Below are 22,674 nucleotides of genomic sequence, written 5' to 3'. Positions count from 1 at the left end.
TCGTGGGATGTTTTTCCCCCTCTTTAGCGCCGCGTCATAGGTAAAGACGTGCTAGAGACAGGGTAAATTATTCAATTATTATTAATAATGATTCCTTAATAATATACCATATAATTTGTACTTAGCAACTGGATCACCAGTGCTTTCGACTATTTGCAACCAATCCCTTAAAACTGGGTCACGTAACCAACAATCACGAAACTTTTGGGTGTACTGTGGCTTAGGCATCTTGATCTTACTCAATCTGAAACTTATTGTATGTATTATGTACTAATAAATAAACTATATTGGTTCTTTCGCTCAAGTAACTCATAAACCATATTCGGTTGTGTTAGTGGTTAAATTCGTCACTTACCGCTAACTGGAAGGACTCTAATCCACTAAAAAATCCACTAGCCACTAAAACTAATATTTTTTCGCCGAACCACATGTCTAAACCACCAGATCTAGTGGAAAATCCACTAAGTTGGCAACACTGCAGATGAGTGATAATTTCTAGGGTTCCGTTTACAAAAATATCGACCCTTAACGCGCGCGCTATCACCATTCCAGTATGGGGGTAGGTTTTGTGTAAAGTTGAGGTCTGTATTGTACGATTATCACCATTCAAATTATCACTAACCTGGCTGGCGTTTTGTGAAAACCATTAACGTTAATACTAATTTCATAGGTATTTCTAGAGTCAGAACCCAATATGAGCACGTCCGACTTATACTTGGCTAGAAGTTTTTGAACGAAAATATAATAGTTTTAACTTATACAGCCATATCCTACATATTAGAGTTAATGGGCATTTATATTTCATTTATTTCTTAAAATCTTCAAATGTCTTGAAATAATAGTGTAAATCACCGTCACCATCACCGTAACCCGCGATACGAGACTACGACCAAACAAGCTATGCTAGGGCTAGCTAGGAATTTCCGTCAGGACGCGCAGTGCCGTGCGGAATACTATCATTTGTAAATATTATATTAAGTAGGTAAATAATCCCGAAAAATATTTAAATTGAGAATATTTGCAAAGAAATTTATACTATAAACTTATTTTTTTTTTGATAAAATAATGAATGAGTCACGGTTTTGGCTGAATAAGAGCGATGTATTGGCGTAATTCGAATATAGAATAAAAAAATCAGTCTGACGTGCGTCTGAATGAAAAACGCGTCCGAATTTCTTTTAATATTTTTGCTCATATTATTATAAAAATTGCAACGTATTTGTTTTTTAATTTATAGTCTGAGAAATGTGTATTTATTCTATGGTATTGGTGTATGTGATGTGATAATGTGATGTGCAATTTCGTCTGAAATGGAGACAAATGCAAATCAGAAGGGTGAGTATCTCGTAACTTACGTCTTGTTTGTGTATGAATAACTGTACCTTCAACCTCGTGACATGGACCTAGCTGACGTATAATGCCCTAAACTTTTGCGCTTCCTGCAATTTTGACCGATTTTCGGACGGCTTGGAGTTATGAAGTAGCCGGACTTGATTTGGTAGGTCAGCGGTTTCGGGCGTCACTTGGTCGAAAACGGCTTATCTTGCTCTTGACGTGTGCCTTATCGTTAAAAAGTTTTGTATCGAAGTGATATTGTTGATGTCGTTGATATTTGCGAAGCCGACTACCGTATAAGTAGTATTCCCTACATTTTTGTGCTGTATGACTCATGGTCTTGGCATTGTGATGTCATATGCATGTTAAACGCTAATAAACAAAACACACGACGCACCTTGGTATTAGCATTTGAACGTGTTAAGCAAAGTTATTTAGTAGCCTGGCTATTTTAGTGTCAATGTAATAATCTGGAATAGATATACTTCAGTGTGCAAAATCAAATCTGATTCTTGTTGGTTTCAAGGTAGGTTATGTTATTGTGAAAAATGCTGCATTGTTCTGTGTAGATACTCTAGAAATACAGACTTACAATATCAACTACTGTAAAGTATAACATTTAAAGTGATTCTGATTAGGTATATAAGCAGTATAGAACTAAATTATCTACTTGGAACAATCCTTTTCTACTAGGTGATGTGACCTCCTTATTATTGACTTTGAGACTTTATCCAAATACATTTTAATTAACATGCATCCTCACAAAACAGCATATTTCAGTCTCTATCAATCAAATCTTGACCTCAAATTAATTCAATTTAACTAACTGTGCTGTCATTACAGCACAGTTAGTTAAATACCTTCTGTATTTTTTCAAATATTATTATTTATATATTGCAAATGTTGAAATTAGTCTTTTTTTATAAAACATACAGATCAAATACTCCATATTCTACTATATTACACTATACTACATATTATACTATACTATATTCTACTCCATAGCTCCAAATAATTTTGTGTCCAAATCAATCTGTGATATTAAATTGTCATAATCTCCATCATTAACTCCTATTTAATGTTGACTTTTCCCACAAGTATCCATTAGTCATTACTGTTGTAAAGCTGTAAATTGATTAATATAAAATATTTCATTGATTTACAACATTGATAATTGCTTACTTTTATATTAATGTACCGTACCGTGTAATGGATATAGTTGTGAGCTTTTGTTATGTTATGTGTGTTATAGTGTATGTGTGTCAATATTGTTGATTAATATGTTATGTATGTGTATGTGTTGTTGTGTTGTGTATATGTTGTTATGTTGAATTATTCACTAGGTAACCTGTCAGTATCCCTAGCAATAGCTAAGGTCACTAACTGGTGACTAACCACTAACACTAGCTAGGGAGACCTCAAAGTGGCGCCCCCTCTGCCCCTTAAAATACAATACTTTTCGATTAGGTTACAGCCACTGAAATTTTCCTAAGGTAGACCAGTCTTGGTTGATTTTGGCACCGCCCTAGAGCCCCACTGTATCCTCTCACTAGGGCCTGGCGCTATATTAATGAAAAAGCGGAACGAAACAAAGAAGTCGACTTATTTACATGTTCGGTGGCGAAATTCATAGAGCAGTCTCTATATTATTTCAGTGGGTACTAGATGTTATCTATACTGTATTATAAAATATTTAATACCGCATTGGGTATACCTGTTGGGTGTCCTGTTGTTATAGGGTTATGTAATTTGTTTTTTCTTTGAGTTATATCTGCAATCAGTAAACGCCCGTTTATGTTACTATGAGCAGATAAGCTGAAAGGGAACTTGGCTTTATGAGAGATATATCCATTGACATATCCTTAGTAATTAGCAGGGGACCTGCTTCAATAATGACGATTCAGAACTTTAATTCATTTATGTAATAATGAAGAAATAAAATAACTTAATAAAATCTCTTTTCCTGCGCAGTGTCGTGCATAGTAAACTACGCGTACGACGCGTCGGAGCCAGACGAGCTATCCATTCGTCCGGGGGACGTGGTGCGGGACGTAGAGCGGCTGCCAGGCGGATGGTGGCGCGGCGAGCTGCGCCAGCGCCGCGGCATGTTCCCCGACAACTTCGTCTCCGTGCTTAACGACCATGCTACTGGCAGGTAACGTAACAACAAAATCACCCTATATACGTCACACTCAACGTTCCTTTTGGAGTCACTGTGGTCCTGTGGCTCACCAACTTGCTTCGTTCAACGCTGTTTCAGACCTTCCTCGAATATTTACCGAGGGTCCAACACCCTTAAGAAAAATCCCATCCGAATGTGATTTTTCAAAACCGGGCTTACGTGGTTTTCATTATAAAGTGACGTTCTGTGAACATGTTTTAGAAATAGATTAGGGACTTTGCCACACTAGACGCAAATTCCGTCGCCGAACTTCCGTGGTAGAACGTCAATACATAAATTATGTTATTGCATATAAAATACAAATAGCGGGCACACTACGCGGAAGATCGGTCGTTCCGTCCGATACGCAATAATATGTTCCTGCAGTTATGCGGAAGTTCGGCGACGGAATTTCCGTCTAGTGTGGCAAAGGCCTAGAAGGTTAGAATGTTGTGCTGTCTGTTCAAAAGCACTCCCTGGACATCATACAAAAATCTCATTCTTATGACGTGCCGCATAACGTGTACGTGCGAGCGAGATACAGTTCGCGCGCTCACTCACTTACTCCTCCGTGGTCCAGTGGTTGAGCGTTGGGTTCACGATCCGGAGGTCCTGGGTTCCATTCCCGGTGGGGACATATCACGAAAAAAATTTTTTTTTTTTTGATTCTGCTTGTCATCGTGCTCTAGAAATCACGTTGCAGCCGAGTTGTTTTGAATCTTTGGTTTATTCCTCTGATTGTTACAAAATTATTCAGTTATAGTATTTATATAGGTGGTGGTATATATTTGTGTTTACGTGGTAAGTGTTGTGTGTATGTAATTTCGTATTTGTCCTTAAAATGGGGGACGATCCTCCTCCGGGAGGAGGTGGTATTCCACCTGACTTAGAGATGACTCCTCAGACTTTTTTACAAAGTCAAGGGGAGCTTTCTGGTTCTCAGAGATCCATGAAACGCCATGCGGAATCGGAAATCGGTAATCCTACGCCCAAGAAAAATATATCTCCGTCTGCCTCTGTTCAGGACGTTTATACTGTTCCGGAATTTGCTGGCGAGAAACTTAAATACACTGATGTTGACCAGGGGCCCTTCTCTGTGCATGTCACCAGGATGGAAAGTGATCCTTCAGCGGGACTTACTATTAGGGTTCTTAAATTTGCCCAACTTATACATAGAAATAACATACCAGGTATAGTCAATGGAGGAGTAAACTCTGTGGGACGCAACCGCGTCTCAGTTGAATTTGCTTCTTCCTCAGCTGCCAACAACTTTGTAACCAACCCTTTGCTTGCTGAGAACAAGTTATGTGCCACCATCCCACAATTCCAAGTTTCCAGAATGGGAGTTGTCAGGAACATACCAATAGACTGGACTCTGGAGGAGCTTGTTTCAGGTCTTCAGTACCCCTCCAATTGTGGCCAAGTTATTAAAGCTAGGCGTCTAAACTCCAAGAAAATTATTGATGGATCCGCTACCTGGATTCCTTCTAACACGGTCGTCCTGACGTTTTTAGGACAGTCATTGCCCCAAAAAGTTTATTGCTACCATACTTCCCTTCCCGTTGATGTTTACCATCTGCCCACAATCCAATGCAGAGGTTGCTGCCGATTTGGCCATATCAAAGCTCAATGCCGATCAAAAGCCCGCTGCTTCAAATGCTCACAGCCCCATCTTGGTGAGAGCTGTAATATCCCAGATGAACATGTGACCTGTTTACTCTGCTCTGGTAATCACAAAGCCACAGACCCAAGGTGCCCTGAACACTCCAGGCAAAAGGCGATCAAGATGGTCATGTCTGAGGAAAACATTTCATACTTAGAAGCCTCCGCCCGGTTTTCCACTGTGAGGAGACCATTTGCCGAAGTTGCCTCTCAGCAACCTCCTAAACTTTCACAACCAGCTTTCTTCCCTCCCTCTCCGTCTTCTCCGTCCTCGAGTCAAAATCCCACCACCTCGTATCGTAAAACCGTATACCGGGAACGCCGACCTCCACCAGAATTAGGTAGGTCTTATGATGTTCAGGCTCACTCTGACATAACCCGTTCTCCCATATCCTCACAACCTAATGGTTGTGCCTTCCCTCCTCCTCCCGAGTCTACTCCTCTCCTTACTCCCAATGACAACCTCATAGAGCTGTTGGTTTGTTCCTTAATTAATATTATTTCTAAGTTCTCGGACTCTTTACCGAACAATGTCGTATCTCTATTGAAGCAATTCATGTCTATGTTAATAAATAAAAATGGCGGGTCACTGTCTCCTTCAATGGAATTGTAAAAGTATTCGATCCAAAAAACCTGAATTAATATTATTAATTAACAAATTCAAGCCGGTTGTCTGTGCCATCTCTGAGACATGGTTGAGGCCGGGCTCCATTTTTAGGATGCCTGGCTACTCCTGTATCCGGGATGACAGAGATGATGGTTATGCTGGTTCGGCCCTTCTTGTTAATAAAAATATTACCTTCTCTCAAATCCCCATCCCACCGCATGATCGTGACCTACAGGTAGTAGCAATTAAGGCTTTAAACTGTACTATTGTTTCAGTTTACTTCCCACACCCCAACTCCTCTCTTATTTCGGAACTGAATAATATCCTCTTTTCTCTCCCTGGACCATTTATAATTCTTGGCGATTTCAATGTCCACCACACTTTTTGGGGCTCTTATAAGTGTGACTCCCTGGCTCCTCATTTATTTGATCTCCTGGACAATATCAACCTGTGCGTGCTGAATGATGGCTCCCCGACGCGTAGGGTTTCACCTCTAGGTGGCTACCAAATCCAACTCGCTAGAGCTAGCGTGGTGGATTTGTCTTTGGTATCGCCTAGCATGGTTCTGTCCCTTTCCTGGAAGGTGTTACCTAATTGCTACGGTAGCGATCATTTCCCGATTATTATTTCCTTTCTTACCCCTTGCCCTCCGGCTAAGAACCCTCCTCCTCTCTTGAAATACCGTCTGAACAGGGCCGATTGGCAAAAGTATGCGGAGCTGGTTAATGGTAAGATCCCGTTTCTTTCCCCGATCTCTTCATCTAACTATCTTACTTGCTACGAGGAATTTACGTCGTGTATCACTTCATCCGCCGATAGCTCTATCCCTTTGAAAAACTCAGCACGAGGCAAAATATCATCGCCTCCTTGGTGGGACGCGGAATGTACGGAAAGCGTGCGTCAACGGGATGAGGCTGAGAATAGCTTTGCTGGTGATCTATCTTCCATGCAAAAATATCTGTCTTTCCAGAAGGCGTCTGCTCGCTCCAAGAGATTCCTCTCCAAGAAAAAGGTTAATGGATGGCGTGACTTTTGCGAGTCTCTTGCTCCCCGGTCTCCTGCTTCTTTGGTGTGGAAACGTATTAAATCATTCAGAAGGTATCTGTTAGACGACAGTAACTCTACAACCAATGACACGTCCACTTGGCTGCCGGACTTCTTTGACAAGCTAGCTCCCCCATCTGTTCCTTTCCAGGATTGCTTCCCTTCCTCTCCCTCCTCCTTGTCTTCTTATAATAGTTTTAACGAGCCTTTCTCATATCCTGAACTTTCCTGTGCCCTAGATAACCTTAGAGATACATCTCCTGGCATGGATGGGATCCCTTATTCTCTTATTTCTAAATCTCCAATGTCGGCGAAAATGTACTTTCTTTGTATTATTAATGAAGTTTTTATAACAGGGACTGTTCCCGACTCCTGGAAGACTCAAATCATTGTCCCAATTTTAAAACCTGGCAAAGATCCTAGTAAGTCTTCTTCGTACAGACCTATTGCCCTCTCATCCGCTCTGGCTAAGATTCTGGAGCATCTCTTAAAGAACCGCTTGGAGTGGTTTTTGGAGAACAAGGGATTATTATCTAAGTTTCAGTTTGGGTTTCGTAGAGGTATGGGCACTTTGGATAGTCTTAGCATCTTGACTACTGACATTAGGAGCGCTTTCAGCTGTGACGAACATGTCATTGGTGTCTTTCTTGACATCTCCTCTGCTTATGACAATGTCCTCCTCCCAATACTCAGGCAAAAAATGCAACAGCTGAATATCCCGGAGAGGATGGTACACATCATATGCAACCTTTACATGGCTCGTAGTATCACGGTGAGAGTGCAAGGCTCTCTTTCTCCTCTCAGAACCTTGTGGAAAGGTCTCCCTCAGGGTTCCGTTCTTAGTCCGCTACTGTTCAATGTTTACACCTATGACCTTGATAGAACTGTCCTATGCTTTAGTAGTATCCTGCAATACGCAGATGACATTGCCCTTTACGCCCGCTCCTCCTCGTTTGCGGATGCATGTTCTCGCCTTAATTCGGCACTGTACTATTTAAGCACCTGGCTAAGCGATCACGGCCTCTCACTCTCTGTCCCTAAGTGCAGCGCTGTGGTATTCTCCCGCAAGCGTGTGATCCCAGCTATAGAGCTAGTTATTGATGAACAGCCAGTGTCCGTCTATAATAAAGTGAAATTTTTAGGAGTAATCCTTGACAGCAAAATGTGTGGATTACCTCATCTTGAACACATAGCTAATAAGTGCGAAAAAAATATCAACGTGCTTAGGTCTTTATCAGGGGTCCGTTGGGGCTCCCATCCGTATAGCCAAAAGCTTTTGTACAACGCCATTATACGCAGTCATTTTGATTACGCCAGTTTCATCCTCGAGCCCTGCAACAAAACTGCTCTTTATAAACTTGACAGGATTCAGGCTAAATGTTTACGTATTATTGCAGGTGCGATGAAGTCGTCCCCTACAAATGCGCTCCAAGTGGAATGTGTGGAACCTCCACTCCAATTACGTAGACAGTATCTCTCGGATAGGTATTATTTCAACACCTTACAAACATCATCTCATCCCCTTCATAAGAAACTAAATTCTCTTTGTTTGGTAGCTAGTTCTAATTATTGGAGACATAAAGACTTGCCGCCTCTCGTCAAGTCTTTTAATAAAATCAACCCTTCTACAATACATCAGACCCCTAAGGCCACTATTTTTGAATTTCCTTATGAAAGTTTAATCTTTTGTCCTAAGGTAATACTTAATCTAGGGATAGTCAAGAACTCGCAGGGTGCTGATAAGGAGCTTAATAGCTTAGTGGAAAAAAACTGGAAGGATTGGCTTCAACTCTATACCGATGCCTCTAAATTATCTGATACAAGTCACGTAGGAGCTGCTGTTTGGATCCCTAAATTTAATATCATCCTAAATTATAAATGCCCGGCTAGCTGCTCCATTTTCACAGGTGAGTCCATTGCCCTTCTAGAAGCTGTCTCCTATGTAGAATCTCACAAATTGAATAGATCAATCATTTTCTCGGATTCCCTTAGCTGTTTGCAAGACCTTGTAAAATTGCCTTTTCACTCTAGAGAAAATTTTTATCTCACCCTTAAAACTAAGGAAGTTCTTTATAGATGCCAAAAGAGTGGTCTAGAAATTGTCCTGGCTTGGATTCCCAGTCACAGCGGTATTCGTGGCAACGAGAACGCCGACCTATGTGCTAAAGAAGCTGCCCGCTTGGGTACTGAGATCTACAACAAGACTTTCTCCAGAGATATCCGGGCTCTCGCTAAATCACATCTATTCAAATCTTGGGATGAGCTTTGGCAAACATCTAAGCAAGCAAAAGGTAAACTTTACGGACTTATCCAGCCTTCTATACCTATTAGACCTTGGTTTTTTAAATTTAGAAACTTTGATAAGTGGGTTACCTCTGTGATTATCCGTCTCCGTCTGGGTCACGTGTGCTCCCCTGTTTTTCTGGCTAAGCTACGGATCCGAGATCACTCCGTTTGCGAATGTGGTGATGAGGATGGCACTGTTAATCATCTATTTTTCTCCTGCCCTAATTTAGTTGTCCCTATGTATGATGTTCTCCCACCTTGTATTCCCCGACCTGTAAATGTCAACTTTCTCTTAACTTTAGTTTCTACCCCCTTCATTAATGTCCTTTGTACGTTTATTAAACGGAATAATCTTAAATTGTAAATATTGTATGCTAATGTATGTGCTAGTCCATGTGTAATATAAGTATAAGTATGTATATATAATTGGTCCAAAACTAAAAAAAAAAATAAAAAAAAAAAAACTTGCGAACGAAAAATGGTGGCGGGCCTATACTACGTGTGTTTCTAACCTATATGTCTGTGAAGTTAATTAACAATCGTGTTGTCTTTATTTTTAGGGAACTTCTGGACTACATCATTGGACTTCCCACCGAACAGTCTTCAATATAATTTAAATGTACCTACCGACTATTTTTTTTTAATTGTTTTTAAATTTTTTTTTATTTTTTTTCTTCGGTACCTTGACGTTGGCAGAATCATCGTTTCTAAACGATGCAGCCATAAACTTTAAAAAGTGAAGTGAAGTGAAAAATATTTTGTGGTCCCTAGTTTGGTTAGGACATTACAGGCTGATCACCTGATTGTCCGAAAGTAAGATGATCCGTGCTTCGGAAGGCACGTTAAGCCGTTGGTCCCGGTTACTACTTACTGATGCACGTAAGTAGTCGTTACATGAGCCATATCAGGGACCTTTGGCGGCTCAATAGTAACCCTGACACCAGGGTTGATGAGGTTGGTACTCCACCTCACAACCCACACGATAGAAGCGGCTTACGGCCGTTTACGACTTTAATAAGACCCAGAGGGGTTGAGGACGGCGGCGCCTGAAACGAATTGGTGCAGGGCGAAGAGTTACCGTTCTATACGTAGTATTATTCTTTATGACGAAAGTATAGCTTTCTGAGCTCTGGGATTTCTATGTAGGTATAAGATACATAACAGTAATATTAACACAAATTTACGATCGTTCGTTTTATTATACTTTCGTTGATTTAAAAAAGATTCCCATGAGATTTTCCAGAAGAATTGCAATATTTTCACAATGTTCAATATCAGACAATGACCCTTTTATGAATGTGTTAATAAAGTTGTGAGTATGCTAACTGATCGCTCATGCAACAGATGTAAGTTCAACATTTGCATATTTTATGCGTTTTATCATACGTAGCTCTATGAGAATACAAGCTACTCAAAGTATGTATATATCATGTAAATATGGCTTGAATTTCTAATTAATTTATTCACTTGCCTAATTGCTATCAGAAGATAGCTATAAATAATGGACTGGGGGAGAATCAAAAATGTGAAACGTGAAAACCGACAGACGCGTCGTACGGTCACGTGTACTAATATGTACATACACTTTGAAACCATGTCACATTAACTTTTTTCACAAATTAAACCGTAAGTCTCATTAAATGTCAAATGTGATAGTGCGACAGGGTTCTAAAGTGGGTACATGATATTGCTCATGACTGTACATCAGTCACGTTCGTTTCCTAACACTGTGGCCTTTATTATGGATGACAGACTTCGTCTCACGTATGGGTTGTGACCAATGACGAACCTCATCAACCCTAGTGCTGGGTTCCTATTGAGCCGCCAAAGGCCCCTGATATGAGTCATTGAAACGACGGATCATCTTACTTTCGGACAATCGGATGATTTGCCAAGCCTGGCTGCAATGTTCTTACCAAATTATGGATCACAAAGTGATTTTCGATGATAGACAGCTGATCACAGCTGTCACATAGGCCCGAACGACGTTATATACGTATACATTCCTATTCCGGTTGCTGTAGCCATAGGCGACCAATCAGCTCGTGAAAACACTTCAAAACGTCTGAATTTTCTGGATTTTTCCGTCGCAAAAGTATAGAACTGAAAATAATTTAAAAAAGCACTAAAATTATCATGAATTTTCAGACAGGAAAATCCACTTGTTATCAACTCAGAATCATGGTCTGAATCATTCCTCTCAGTATTCGTTACGATGTCACTAACACCCATGATAATTGCAACTTTGCAACATTGATTAATAAGTGTTTCTAATAGTATGTTGGAGTGAAAGATTGTAATTTTACAAGTGTACGCTCAGTGTTGGAGTTTATTTACTGTTATAAGTAGTTCTATTAATATTTTACATCCTGCTCGGTTCAGCTAAGCGCGCTCCTTTAAAACAGGTTTCCAACTTGTATACAATTACCATGTGAGATCGATGTTTCTAGTTCACTGACACACATATTGTAGATTTTGTAATTTGATACAACTGGTTCCGTTACCGCTGTTTACTTTTGTTCTTGGCTCGGTTTCTACATTTTTATATCACAATCTTCCTTTAGAGAAAGTGTCATCCTGTTTTCTTCAACATTGAAATTTGTTTTCACTTCCGTTCTTTCCACGTAAAATAAACGCTTTGAAATTGTAAACACTTCTTTTGTGCTTCTTTTTGTGAGGTATGTGTCTAAACCTGTATTGGGCTGGTTTTCCCTTCGCGGGTTAGAAGGTCGGACAGGCAGCCGCTCGCTTCTGTAAAATAAAAAAAACCGGACCTATCAAATCTTCAGGTTAGGTAAGCGGACCCGGTGAAAAACGGGATAACGCTAGGGGGACGATGATGATAAAAAGCAGCGGCAGCCATTATTTTTCGAATTCATGTTTGGATCATGATTATCACGTGCCCAGCGGTTGTAAGGAAATCCACACACCCGAGAAATGCTTTTCGGAAGTATGTGATCTATTCTGTGTAAGGGTGATTTTACCTTCGCGGGTTGGAATGTCAGTATGGCAGTTATTAGGGAGATGATGATTGCTTTTTTAGATAAATATGTTCATCACCATCAGCCCATTAACGTCCCCACTGCTGGGGCACGGGCCTTCCCTATGGATGGATGGGGAGATCGGGCCTTAAACCATCACGCGGGCCCAGTGCGGATTGATGGTTATTAATGACTGCTAATGCAGCCGGGACCAACGGCTTAACGTGCCTTCCGAAGCACGGAGGAGCTCGAGATGAAAACTTTTTTTTTGTGGTCACCCATCCTATGACCGGCCTTTGCGAAAGTTGCTTAACTTCAACAATCGCAGACCAAGCGCGTTAACCGCTGCGCCACCGAGCTAAATATGTTTAATGTAACGTTTTTTAACGTGGCCTGGGATCCCCTCCCCCTCGTCTTCTATCCGGGCATGTTCAAAAAAGACGACATACGCTGACAATCTGTCACCATACGCGCCATCCAACATATTCATAGCATAGCATAACATAGCTGAAAGTTGTCTTCTAATCACCAGTAGCTCTGCCCACTCCATTAGGCATTACAAGCATGTATGTTGTAAACACGGTGGCCATAACGTCACGTATTTAAAGATATTATCATTATGTGTTTCCTCAGGCTTTTGTTAATCTTAGTCATACTCGTGCTAACACAATCAATGATGTCATACCTCATAAGATATACTTGGTCAAGTATGTATCGCTATTCTTGTTAGTAAAGGGTCTACTACAATCGCATGTTGTCGTATTTTTAAACACGTGTTCTTTATTGCTTTTTGATTATGCGTTATTGTAGCTGTAAAAGATATATTATATGATCAATGTGTAAACGTATTCTAATGGTGATAGTGTGCTGTTTTTTGTGCTGTGATTTGTGCGCGGTGCAACAATTTGCTTGGATTTGTAAACTTCTTCTGTCTCTGTCAATCTGTCAATAAAGGTAATTTATGAATTTATTAAAATCAGGGGGGTTAAAACGCATCGAAGCAATTCATCTATAAAAGCAATATTGCTATTTGAAATTTGTTGACATGGCGCACTTAGTTATATGTATATGCGCAAATGTCAAATTGCAAATTGCCGCCGTGTGTGTGTGAAGCGATTGATGAATGTGGAGGAAGCAAGAGAAGTGTGACAGGATCGATGCAAATGGATTTCTATAGTCTCTGCTTACCCCGGTGGGAAATAGGCGTGAGTTTATGTATGTATGTCAAATTGATGAAAATTGCTTCGATGTGGCCTCTTTGACCCCCCCCAGTACAATAATGTCCTTTATTATCATAGGTTATTTAGTATTTCGGCAGCTCAAAGGTAATAAACATAACACACTATATTGCAAACGCGAAAGTATGTTTATGACTTTGTTTGTTCCACTTTCATGACTAAACGGTCGATGGGATAAAAATTGTATGTAGATAGTTCAAGCGTATTGATACTACAAAGGAGAATGGGCGAAACTGGTCCAAGAACCTCCACTGATGAGACTTATATGTAATGAAAGCTTATACTTTCCCTATGATTCTGGCAAAGTTCTATCAGATTCTGTCCCGGGATTCTTTTTCTACGGCCGTGTGTCCTGGCTATGTAGATTTAGTTACTGAGCAACAAATCTTGAGTCGATTTTAGTCCCCCACTGTATTTTATCACATTTTTAGCCAGGACAAACATGGCTGTAGAAAAAGAACCCCGGGACAGAATCTGATAGAACTTTGCCAGAATCATAGGGATAGTATAAGCTTTCATTACATATAAGTCTCATCAGTGGAGGTTCTTGGACCAAGTTTCATACAAGTGTGCCCATTGTCATTTGGCTATTTTTATTAATGCATGCGTGACTTACATCGTAAAGGGTTCGAATCCCGGCTCTCTAAACCACTGAATTCGAAATTCGAAAACTTTTTTTCTGAATTGATTTTTGGATAATAGATAAATAATTGATATCACGTGCTTTCTAGGATTTGTGCCCGGTTCATAGCAATAGGCTTGCCCCTAATACATTATTATTGCGTATGGCAACAAAAATAAAATATCCTGCGTGGATCATATATCCCGCTTAAGCTCCCCTAACCAAGTCTCTGCCGCATCCGTCACACAATGCAGCTCGATTATACCACCTGGGAACCGGTGCAGAGAGCACTCGTTCACTATGTGAGACATGGATTGATCCGGGTGACCACATTCACAGTATGGCGACTCCTTTAACCCCCCTTTAAGTAGGTGATGGTTTGACTTTCCATGGTTGGTCCTATACCGGTTTAATAGGGTCCAGATTTTTCGTTTGTATTCAAAGCCAGGGACCCTCCGCGAGGGATCCTGAATAAGGTCCGGATTTGCGCCGTTGAACATGTTCCACTCCAGCTTCCCCTATTACATGGAACATAGACATAGGTGGAGAGGAGTTGGTATATACGTATACCTCTGCACCTATACTCCACGCGGATAAAATCGCGAGCAACTGCTATATAGTTTTACACATACAAATACACTTCTCATCAAAAAAATCGAAACACCTTGCAAGTTTACGTTTTGTCAGGATTATCAGAAAAATGTGTACATTTAGGAATAAATGTTAAATGTCGTTTAATAGTGAGTAATATGAGCTTATCAAATCTTAATGTTAATGTTCTAAATTTAAATGAATTTTTCATAGGTTTCGTATTTTGTTAAATGAGTCATTTTTATTCCGTATGGAGTATAAAGGAAATGGATAAAACAACACACGTAAATGAAAAAAAAGCTAAAAAACGTTTATTTAATAACTTGTATTCCCTCCCCGAGCTCTAATTACTGCTTCCATACGGTTCTTCATCGATCGGATGAGAGTCACGATCACATGCTGTGGTATATTGTCCCATTCCTCTTGGATTGCATCTTGCAGCTGGCTAAGTGTTTCTGGGGCAGGATCTCTTGCTCGAATTCGTCTCTTTAATTCATCCCACAGATGTTCAATGGGATTCATGTCCGGGCTTCTTGCTGGCCATTCCATAATAGAGATATCGACTTCGTTAAGATAATCTCGTACGACGCCCGCGGTGTGAGCCCTAGCATTGTCGTGCATGAATATGAAGCCGTTGCCAATAAAATGTGCATAGGGCATCACATGAGGCTCGAGACACTCTTCGACGTACCGATGACAGTTTAGTGCAGGCAGACGTGGCCCAGACACGAAAGCAAGCTCTGTCTTACCGTCGGCGCTGATTCCTCCCCAAACCGTCCACGAACCGCCACCATAGCTGACCTTTTCTTCAATGCAGCATTGTGCATAGCGTTCTCCGTCTCTTCTGTAGACCTTGTTCCTTCCGTCGTTACCATACAGCATAATTTTACACTCATCAGAAAAGAGAACTTTGCTCCACTGTAGGTATGACCAATTTAGGTGCTCACGTGCAAAGTTAAGGCGCGATCTTCGATGGTCTGCAGTTAATTTCGGCCCATTTGCTGGCTTATGCGGTACCAGTCCACGATCCTTCAACCTTCTTCTAATTGTAGAGTCACTTACAGCCATCCTTCGTACAACACGAAGCCGCTGCTGCAGTTGAAAAGCGTTAAGGCGTCGATTTCTTAAAGAAGTTGTTACAATAAATCGATCATCTCGCTCAGAAGTGACCCGATTCCTGCCAGATCCTGAACGGCGCGTGAACAAACCAGTCTCCCGATAACGTTTATAGACTCTATGAACAGATGACAGGCTTAGATGCAGTCTTGCAGCCACAACACGCTGACTAAGGCCAGAATCCAGCAATGCCACAACTTGGGCGGCTTCTGTGGGCGAAGTATCCATACGTTTTAGAAAAAAAACCTTTTTTCAGACGTCCCAAAGTCACAGTATTGAAATAAAAAACAAAAAGTTTAAGGATAGGCGCCAATTTTTAGTTTTTAAACGCTAAATGTACTCCAACCCTAAACACACATTTGTCTCAAAACAGTGATTCATTTCGTTTATAAGATAAACAAACGAAATTCTAATTTTGAATTTAGAATTTTCGCTTATTACTGTAATGGCCAAACTGCCAGCTATACATTTATGTATTTTTTTTCATCGTATGAATTCTTTTTTGTGTTAAATTCGGACAGAAACAATGAAAACGGAAGTGTTTCGATTTTTTTGATGAGAAGTGTATGTACCTATAGGTATTGATGTATATGTTACTGTACCTATATGTATATATGTTAGCTGATCGATGATTTAATTTTCAACATAGCTTATTATAAATGTGGATCTATAAATTATAAATAGCCATGATCAATTGCATTATTAATATGATGAACAGAATACTAAATAGTTTATATTATGTAGAGATGACCTCGGCATTATGCAACACTATTTACTACAGCTTTATTACCTATGTTATATGTGGTACATAGCATAGCATCACGCCTGTATATCCGAAGGGACAGGCAGAGATCTGTACACACACTTCTCGCTGTAACACTTCAAGACCCCGATACGACCCCGCCGGCGCCGACGTAGTCGACGATTTCCCTCAATCGGCGCTTATCGGTATCGACCCACTAGGGTCGATTAATTCTTTCAAATATTTTTCCTCTCAGACGACGCCCTGAGCTGAGGTTCGCGCCCAACTGGGCACCCTCAGGCCTGTTGTCTTAAACGTTGTACCGGGTGAGAGCCCTCAGCGCTCCCCACTTGTCCGGCCAAGTAGTTAATGCCATCTGCGGCAAATCTATAATCATAAAAAAAAACTTCTCGCTGTATTTAAGTTCCATGTAATAGGCGGCGAGCCTACTGCTACTAACAAATCCTGGATCCATGATCTGATGTTTATTCAAACTCATTAAGTCGAATTCAGTGGTTTAGAGCCCAAGCCAGGATTCGAACCAGTCACACTGCGATGTAAATCACGCGTTCTCTGAACAGGTATCCTTACACACATATCAGGAACATAAACAGTTAAATGAGTTCTTCTTTTTTTTGTATTCGCTTCCAATATAGAAGCAAATTGTTTAAAAACCTGTTATATTAATTTCTTAGACGATTTGAATTTTACGATTAGCGGGAAGTAATGAATGTGCATTATTATCTAATCAGTGCCTTATCGTGCGACACCTCAGCGGTTCGTCAGTATTTGTTGTGCCCTCGGCGAATATTTTTATACAGTCTTGAGTCAGCCGACAAAATCGGTAATACAAGGTAAATTACTCATTTACGAAGCCTGTCATTTGCCTGAAATTCACTGGATACAGGAAGCTTTGTAAATTGGTTGCTTATCTTTTCATTGCGGTGGTGTCGTTCAAGCTAAACGCCTCTACAAAATACAATACGCAGAGGACCTTGATTATAAGTAGGCGGCTAAGTACTCGTGGAGTATTTTAAAATGTTACACACTATTTATGAACGGTAAGGAAGTTTGTTCTTAACACGATAAGTCCTTGGAGCTTACATACTTACCTACCTCCTCCAATATTTCCCCCGGGTAAGCAGATACTATGGATTTCCATTTGCTTTGTTCTTGACACACTTCTCGAAGCTTCTGTTGCTTCCTCCACATTCATCTATAGTTACAACATTCGTGCCAGTTCAGATTAGACCATAGACGGCCTCCGTGGTCCAGTGGTTGAGCGTTGGGCTCACGACCCGGAGCTCCCGGGTTAGAATCCCGGTGGGGACATAACAAAAATCACTTTGTGATCCCTAGTTTGGTTAGGACATTACAGGCTGATCATCTGATTGTCCAAAGGTAAGATGATCCGTGCTTCGGAAGGCACGTTAAGCCGTTGGTCCCGGTTACTACTTACTGATTTAGGTAAGTAGTCGTTACATGAGCCATGTCAAGGACCTTTGGCGGCTCAATAATTAATAACCCTGATACCAGAGTTGATGAGGTTGGTAATTCACCTCACAACCCACACGATAGAAGAAGATTAGACCATACCAAGCTCTTTATAACTAGGTATAAACTTAATAAAATACCTAATTACTTAATAGGTAATAATATTTAGTTAGATGTTATAATATTATTATAATAAGGCACCTAGTGTCGCCTCTTTTATATTACCGTGCCCTTGCAGGGCGTCACATGTACCTTTTTACTATGTTCCACCTTAATTTATGGTTGTGACATGCAATAAATGAATATGAATAAAATATTATTCATCAATGCTTTTTAAGCTCAAGTTGATCACTTAACATAAGTTCACGACTATAACTGGCATTTAGTATGGTCCGAGGTACGATCATCGCAAGATAAACTAGGTAGGTACCCACACCTCACCGAGCTTTCTGTTAGACCAACATGATAGGTGAGCCGTATCGCCGTCTATAATGGTGGACTGTGTTAGACAAAACTGCATTTAATAAGATAAATTAACATCTCATTGGTACCCCCTCCGGTTGATTGAGGAGGCTTGTGCCCAGCAGTGGGACGTATATAGGCTGTTTATGTAACAACTCATTGGTACATGTTCGGTACCGGGGTTCGAACCGGCGGCGCTCCCAGTTTGAGCCGGTGAACCACAGGACCACAGAGACTAAGTAGAATAGAATAGAATAGAAATTGTTTATTATAAAAGGACGCCACACACAAAGACAAGACAATAACATCACTTATTTTTTTTTACAAAACCATTACAAAAAGCATAGAAGGATGTTCATTACAATGATCATAAGGTGGTGGTGGACGTCCTGAGATAAAAGGGCCTCACTCAGCACAAGTCGCGGCGTGAACCACGACGCTGGTATTATGTGGACCCTGTTGGGTGAGGCACGAACGTCGAACGTAAAGTCAATTTGATCAATATACGTCTTTCTTGGTCTTCCTCAACCAGCTCGTAAAACTCGCAATATGTATTATTGACTATTCCTGCGTACATTATGAATTGAATATTCTATAAATTCTCGAGTGGTCAAATTCCAAGAGGTGATTGTCTCTACAATTAATTATGGATTGAGAGTATCGATCGATGGTGTGAGTGAGCTGTTATTAGTATTCTTAGATTTCGTGATTATAGGCCATTGACCTCGGAAGCAAGTTTAAATTAAATAAAACGTCGTTTTACTTGCCCCAACAGCCTCCGTGGTCTAGTGGTTAGAGCGTTAGGCTCACGATCTGGAGGTCCGGGTTCGATTCCCGATGGGGACATTGTCGAAATCACTTTGTGAGACTGTGCTTTGTTTGGTAAGGATTTTTCAGACTTGAATCACCTGATTGTCCGAAAAAGTAAGATGATTCCGTGCTTCGGAGGGCACGTTAAGCCGTTGGTCCCGGCTATTAGCCGTAAAAACACCTCCACCAACCCGCATTGGAGCAGCGTGGTGGAGTATGCTCCATACCCCCGTCCGGTTGATTGAGGGGAGGCCTGTGCCCAGCAGTGGGACGTATATAGGGTGTTTATGTTACGTTATGTTTACTTGCCTAGTGGCCCCGATTCCTGCAGACGCCTTCTAAGTTTCTTTTATGTTATACCCTTCATTTTCTTTTCCGCCGAAAAGGAAAGGGACGGACCATTGACAACTGTTAATTTTGAAATGAATGAATAACCCGGGCGAATAACATATGCATCACGCTGATATACTACCCTGTAGAGTATACCAGTGTAGTTGGTTTTTTGTGTAGGACGTTCTTCAGTCGGGTAAAAAGGTCAGGCGCGGTCTTCCACTTACAACCGCGGCTGTATGAAAAGGTTAATGAATGCGAAAGAAGCCAAAGTATGTCAAGATACAAACAAATGGAAATGCATAGTTTACATTCCTCACGGAAAATAAACGGCAGTTATGTATACACAAATAAATATTTATTTTCTTTATAAATAATTTAATCTATATTATCTAACTTCATGTAATGGGCTGGTTTTCCCTTCACGGGTTGGAAGGTTAGACAGGCCGTGGCTTTTATTTAAAAAAAACTGGACCTGTCTAATCTTCAGGTTAGTCAAACGGACCCTGTGAAAAAAAAGCAGCAGAAGCCATTGTTTTTCGAATTCATGTTTGGATCATGATTATCACGTGCCGGAACACCTTACTTTCGGACAATCAGATGATCAGCCTGTACTGCCCTAACCAAACTAGGGATCACGAAGTGGTTTTTGTGATTTGTTCCCACCGGGATTCGAACCCGGGGCCTCCGAATCGTGAGTCCAACGCTCAACCACTGGACCACAGAGGCCGTCATGCTAATGCAAAAGGCTAATGTTTAATTAGTATGTAGTCGTTACAAGAGCCATGACGGGGCTTTGGCGGCTCAATATGATCCGCAGATGATCGGGCCGTCAGTGCGTTGCATTTAGAATACTTAGTTTTATTATTATTGTTTTTATGATTTTGGTTTTTCTTTTTGATTTGGATTTTTTTTTCTGGGTACTTATTGATTTCCGTGTGGTTTCTGTCCTGTGTTAAATGTAATGTACCTGTCTGTCTGTGTCTGTGGTGTCCGGAAGTAATAAATGTTTCTTTCTTTTTTTTCTTTCAATAGTAGAAGGGAATGTTAGGTTGGTTTGGACACGTAGAGCGGATGAAGGATAATAGAATAGAATTGGAGACGTCCTTAGAAAAGGTTTAATACGATCTACTCTGAACCGGCGTTCGTGTATGAAGCGATTGATGAATGTGGAGGAAGCAAGAGAAGTGTGTCAGGATCGAAGCAAATGGAATTCTATAGTCTCTGCTTACTCCGGTGGGAAATAGGCGTGAGTTTATGTATGTATGTATGTTCTTTCAATAGTAACCCTGACACCAGGGTTGATGAGGTCGGTCATTGGTCTCACAACCCACACGAGAGAAGAAGCATTAATAATGTTTTTTGTCCGCAGGTCATCGGTGCAGGGCCGGTGTCGAGCGGTGTTCAGCTACCAGCCTGCCAACCCTGATGAGCTGCCTCTCTGCGTTGGAGACGTCCTCGACGTACTTGGGGAGGTAACGTTCGTTAATCAATCGTTTTGCTTCTATGCTATTCTGGGAGCGAATTAAAAAACTTAGAACACGTTCAGCTGGTTTTCCGGGCATGTCGTAAAAATTTACAGAGGGATTGTGTCCTCTAACATTATAGACTAATGTTATGGGCGATAGGCTGATCCCTTATCACCATAAGGTTTATCATATCCAGCGTACGACATCGTATCAATTGTGGCTGCAAGTTGTCTTTGATTACTTGTGGCTCTGCCCACCCCATTAGGGATTACGGGCGTGAGTTTATGTATGTATCGGTTGCGTCGCCAAAGTTCCTTTTTCAAAAATCGATTATAATTTATCTTTGACTCAGTCAAATGCTCTATTGATTATGAATGTTGTTTTCTGTTGGTGTAGGTCGAAGAAGGGTGGTGGCAGGGGCGGCGGCAGGGCCGCGTCGGCGTGTTCCCCTCCAACTTCGTAGTCATGCTGGACGCGCAACCCGCGGCCGCCTTCGAGCCAGCGCCCGCGCTCCCACCCAAACCCGGTAACTTATACATCTTCTCTCTTGGGCGTTCTGAGATCAATGACCGAATGACCGTGCTCATCAACTCTGGTGTCAAGATTGCTATTGAGCCTCCAAAGGCCTGACATGGCTTATGTAACGACTGCTTAACGTGCCCTCCTAAGCACAGGTCATAGTGCTTTCGGACAAACGGGTCCAAGCCTGCAATGTCTTAACCAAACTAATACAAAATGTTTCTTGTGATATGTCCCCAAAGGGATTCAAACTCAGGATCTCCGGATCCCTCACCCCTCCTCCTACTCCTCCTCTCGGTCCCTTTCCTTTTCAGCGGATAAGAAAATGACAAGTATAACTTAAAAATAAAATTAGATTGTGTGTACAGGATTACTATTGTTATGTGCTTAGATATATCTTATATTTGTTGCTCTGTGCTTTTAAGCGGTACCACTATTTTTTTCTCATTTTTTGTCCGTAGTACAAACGGAACATAGCCCATACAGCCAAGTCAATGTGTCAAACTCTTTTCAAAATTCTTTTAATGTTTTTTTAACAGTAAAGAGGTTCACCTTATTTGTCATTATACTCGTATGTCATTATCATATCACAAATAATCGTATTGTTGCAAGAAACGAACAGCGAAAAGCGAAATGTTACCGTAAAATTGTGACTTATTTGTGAGTATGCGAGATTACCGTTGAACAAGTGTGGGCTGTGGAACACATGTCCGTTATCAGTGGATGATGTTATAATTTCCGTTGCGAACCAAATAGAGGTGACCTCCAAGGTGCTCCAAGTTAGTATGATTGTACTTGTTTAAGTTAAAAATTCTATATACTGCCTCCGGAAAGATGCACGGGCAATCTTTTCACGGTTCAAAATTAGGTATTTATTTCGTGAAGAAACTTTTTGAGATAATCACTTATTTTCTGTTATTTATTGTTTGTATATGTTGGCCTAACAGAAAGCTGGGTGAAGTATGGATACTTTTGGGCACTTACGTCATAAACATTTAAGATCCAAACGTAAATTCTTCTCTTCCATCGTGTGGATTGTGAGGTGGATTACCAACCCCATAAACCTTCGTGTCAGGGTTATTTCTGAGCCGCCAAAGGCCCCTGACATGACTCATGTAACGACTACTACCTTACATTAGTAAGTAGTAACCGGGACCAACGGCTTCACGTGCCTTCCGAAGCACGGATCACCTTACTTTTTGGAC

General features: G+C 40.9%; 2 protein-coding genes and 1 long non-coding RNA gene across 10 annotated transcripts in view; 2 read left to right on the top strand and 1 right to left on the bottom strand.

Annotated features, from left to right (window-relative positions):
- Nucleotides 1-22,674, bottom strand: part of LOC126369611 (nuclear factor NF-kappa-B p100 subunit-like) — a 331,681-nt gene that overhangs the window by 184,892 nt on the left and 124,115 nt on the right. The gene's annotated exons all lie outside the window — the stretch shown is intronic.
- Nucleotides 1,144-22,674, top strand: part of LOC126369621 (SH3 domain-containing kinase-binding protein 1-like) — a 95,214-nt gene continuing 73,683 nt past the window's right edge. For 4 of the 6 annotated variants that reach the window (XR_007566746.1, XR_007566745.1, XM_050014128.1 and 1 more), the window contains exons 1-4: nt 1,144-1,335; nt 3,307-3,490; nt 20,854-20,956; nt 21,347-21,476. Coding sequence is in view for 4 of the 6 variants with exons in the window: in XM_050014128.1 (XP_049870085.1) it covers nt 1,311-1,335; nt 3,307-3,490; nt 20,854-20,956; nt 21,347-21,476 (442 nt within the window). In the remaining 2 variants the exon portion in view is untranslated. Of the gene's footprint in view, nt 1,336-1,773; nt 1,862-3,306; nt 3,491-12,801; nt 13,031-20,853; nt 20,957-21,346; nt 21,477-22,674 lie in introns of those variants that run through there. The other 2 variants (XM_050014129.1, XM_050014130.1) reach the window with 2 other exon arrangements.
- Nucleotides 4,162-9,836, top strand: LOC126369741 (uncharacterized). Of its 3 annotated transcripts, none has more exons than XR_007566753.1 (6): nt 4,162-4,297; nt 6,736-6,863; nt 8,207-8,294; nt 8,506-8,716; nt 8,931-9,100; nt 9,656-9,833. It is a non-coding gene; the product is annotated as an uncharacterized LOC126369741 (long non-coding RNA). The 3 variants fall into 3 exon arrangements; XR_007566752.1 differs by having other exon boundaries at nt 8,886-9,100; XR_007566751.1 differs by having other exon boundaries at nt 8,506-9,100; nt 9,656-9,836.

The sequence above is a fragment of the Pectinophora gossypiella genome, chromosome 9, assembly GCF_024362695.1.
Source record: "Pectinophora gossypiella chromosome 9, ilPecGoss1.1, whole genome shotgun sequence".
NCBI lineage: Eukaryota > Metazoa > Arthropoda > Insecta > Lepidoptera > Gelechiidae > Pectinophora > Pectinophora gossypiella.
This window is presented reverse-complemented; position numbering and strand designations above follow the sequence as displayed.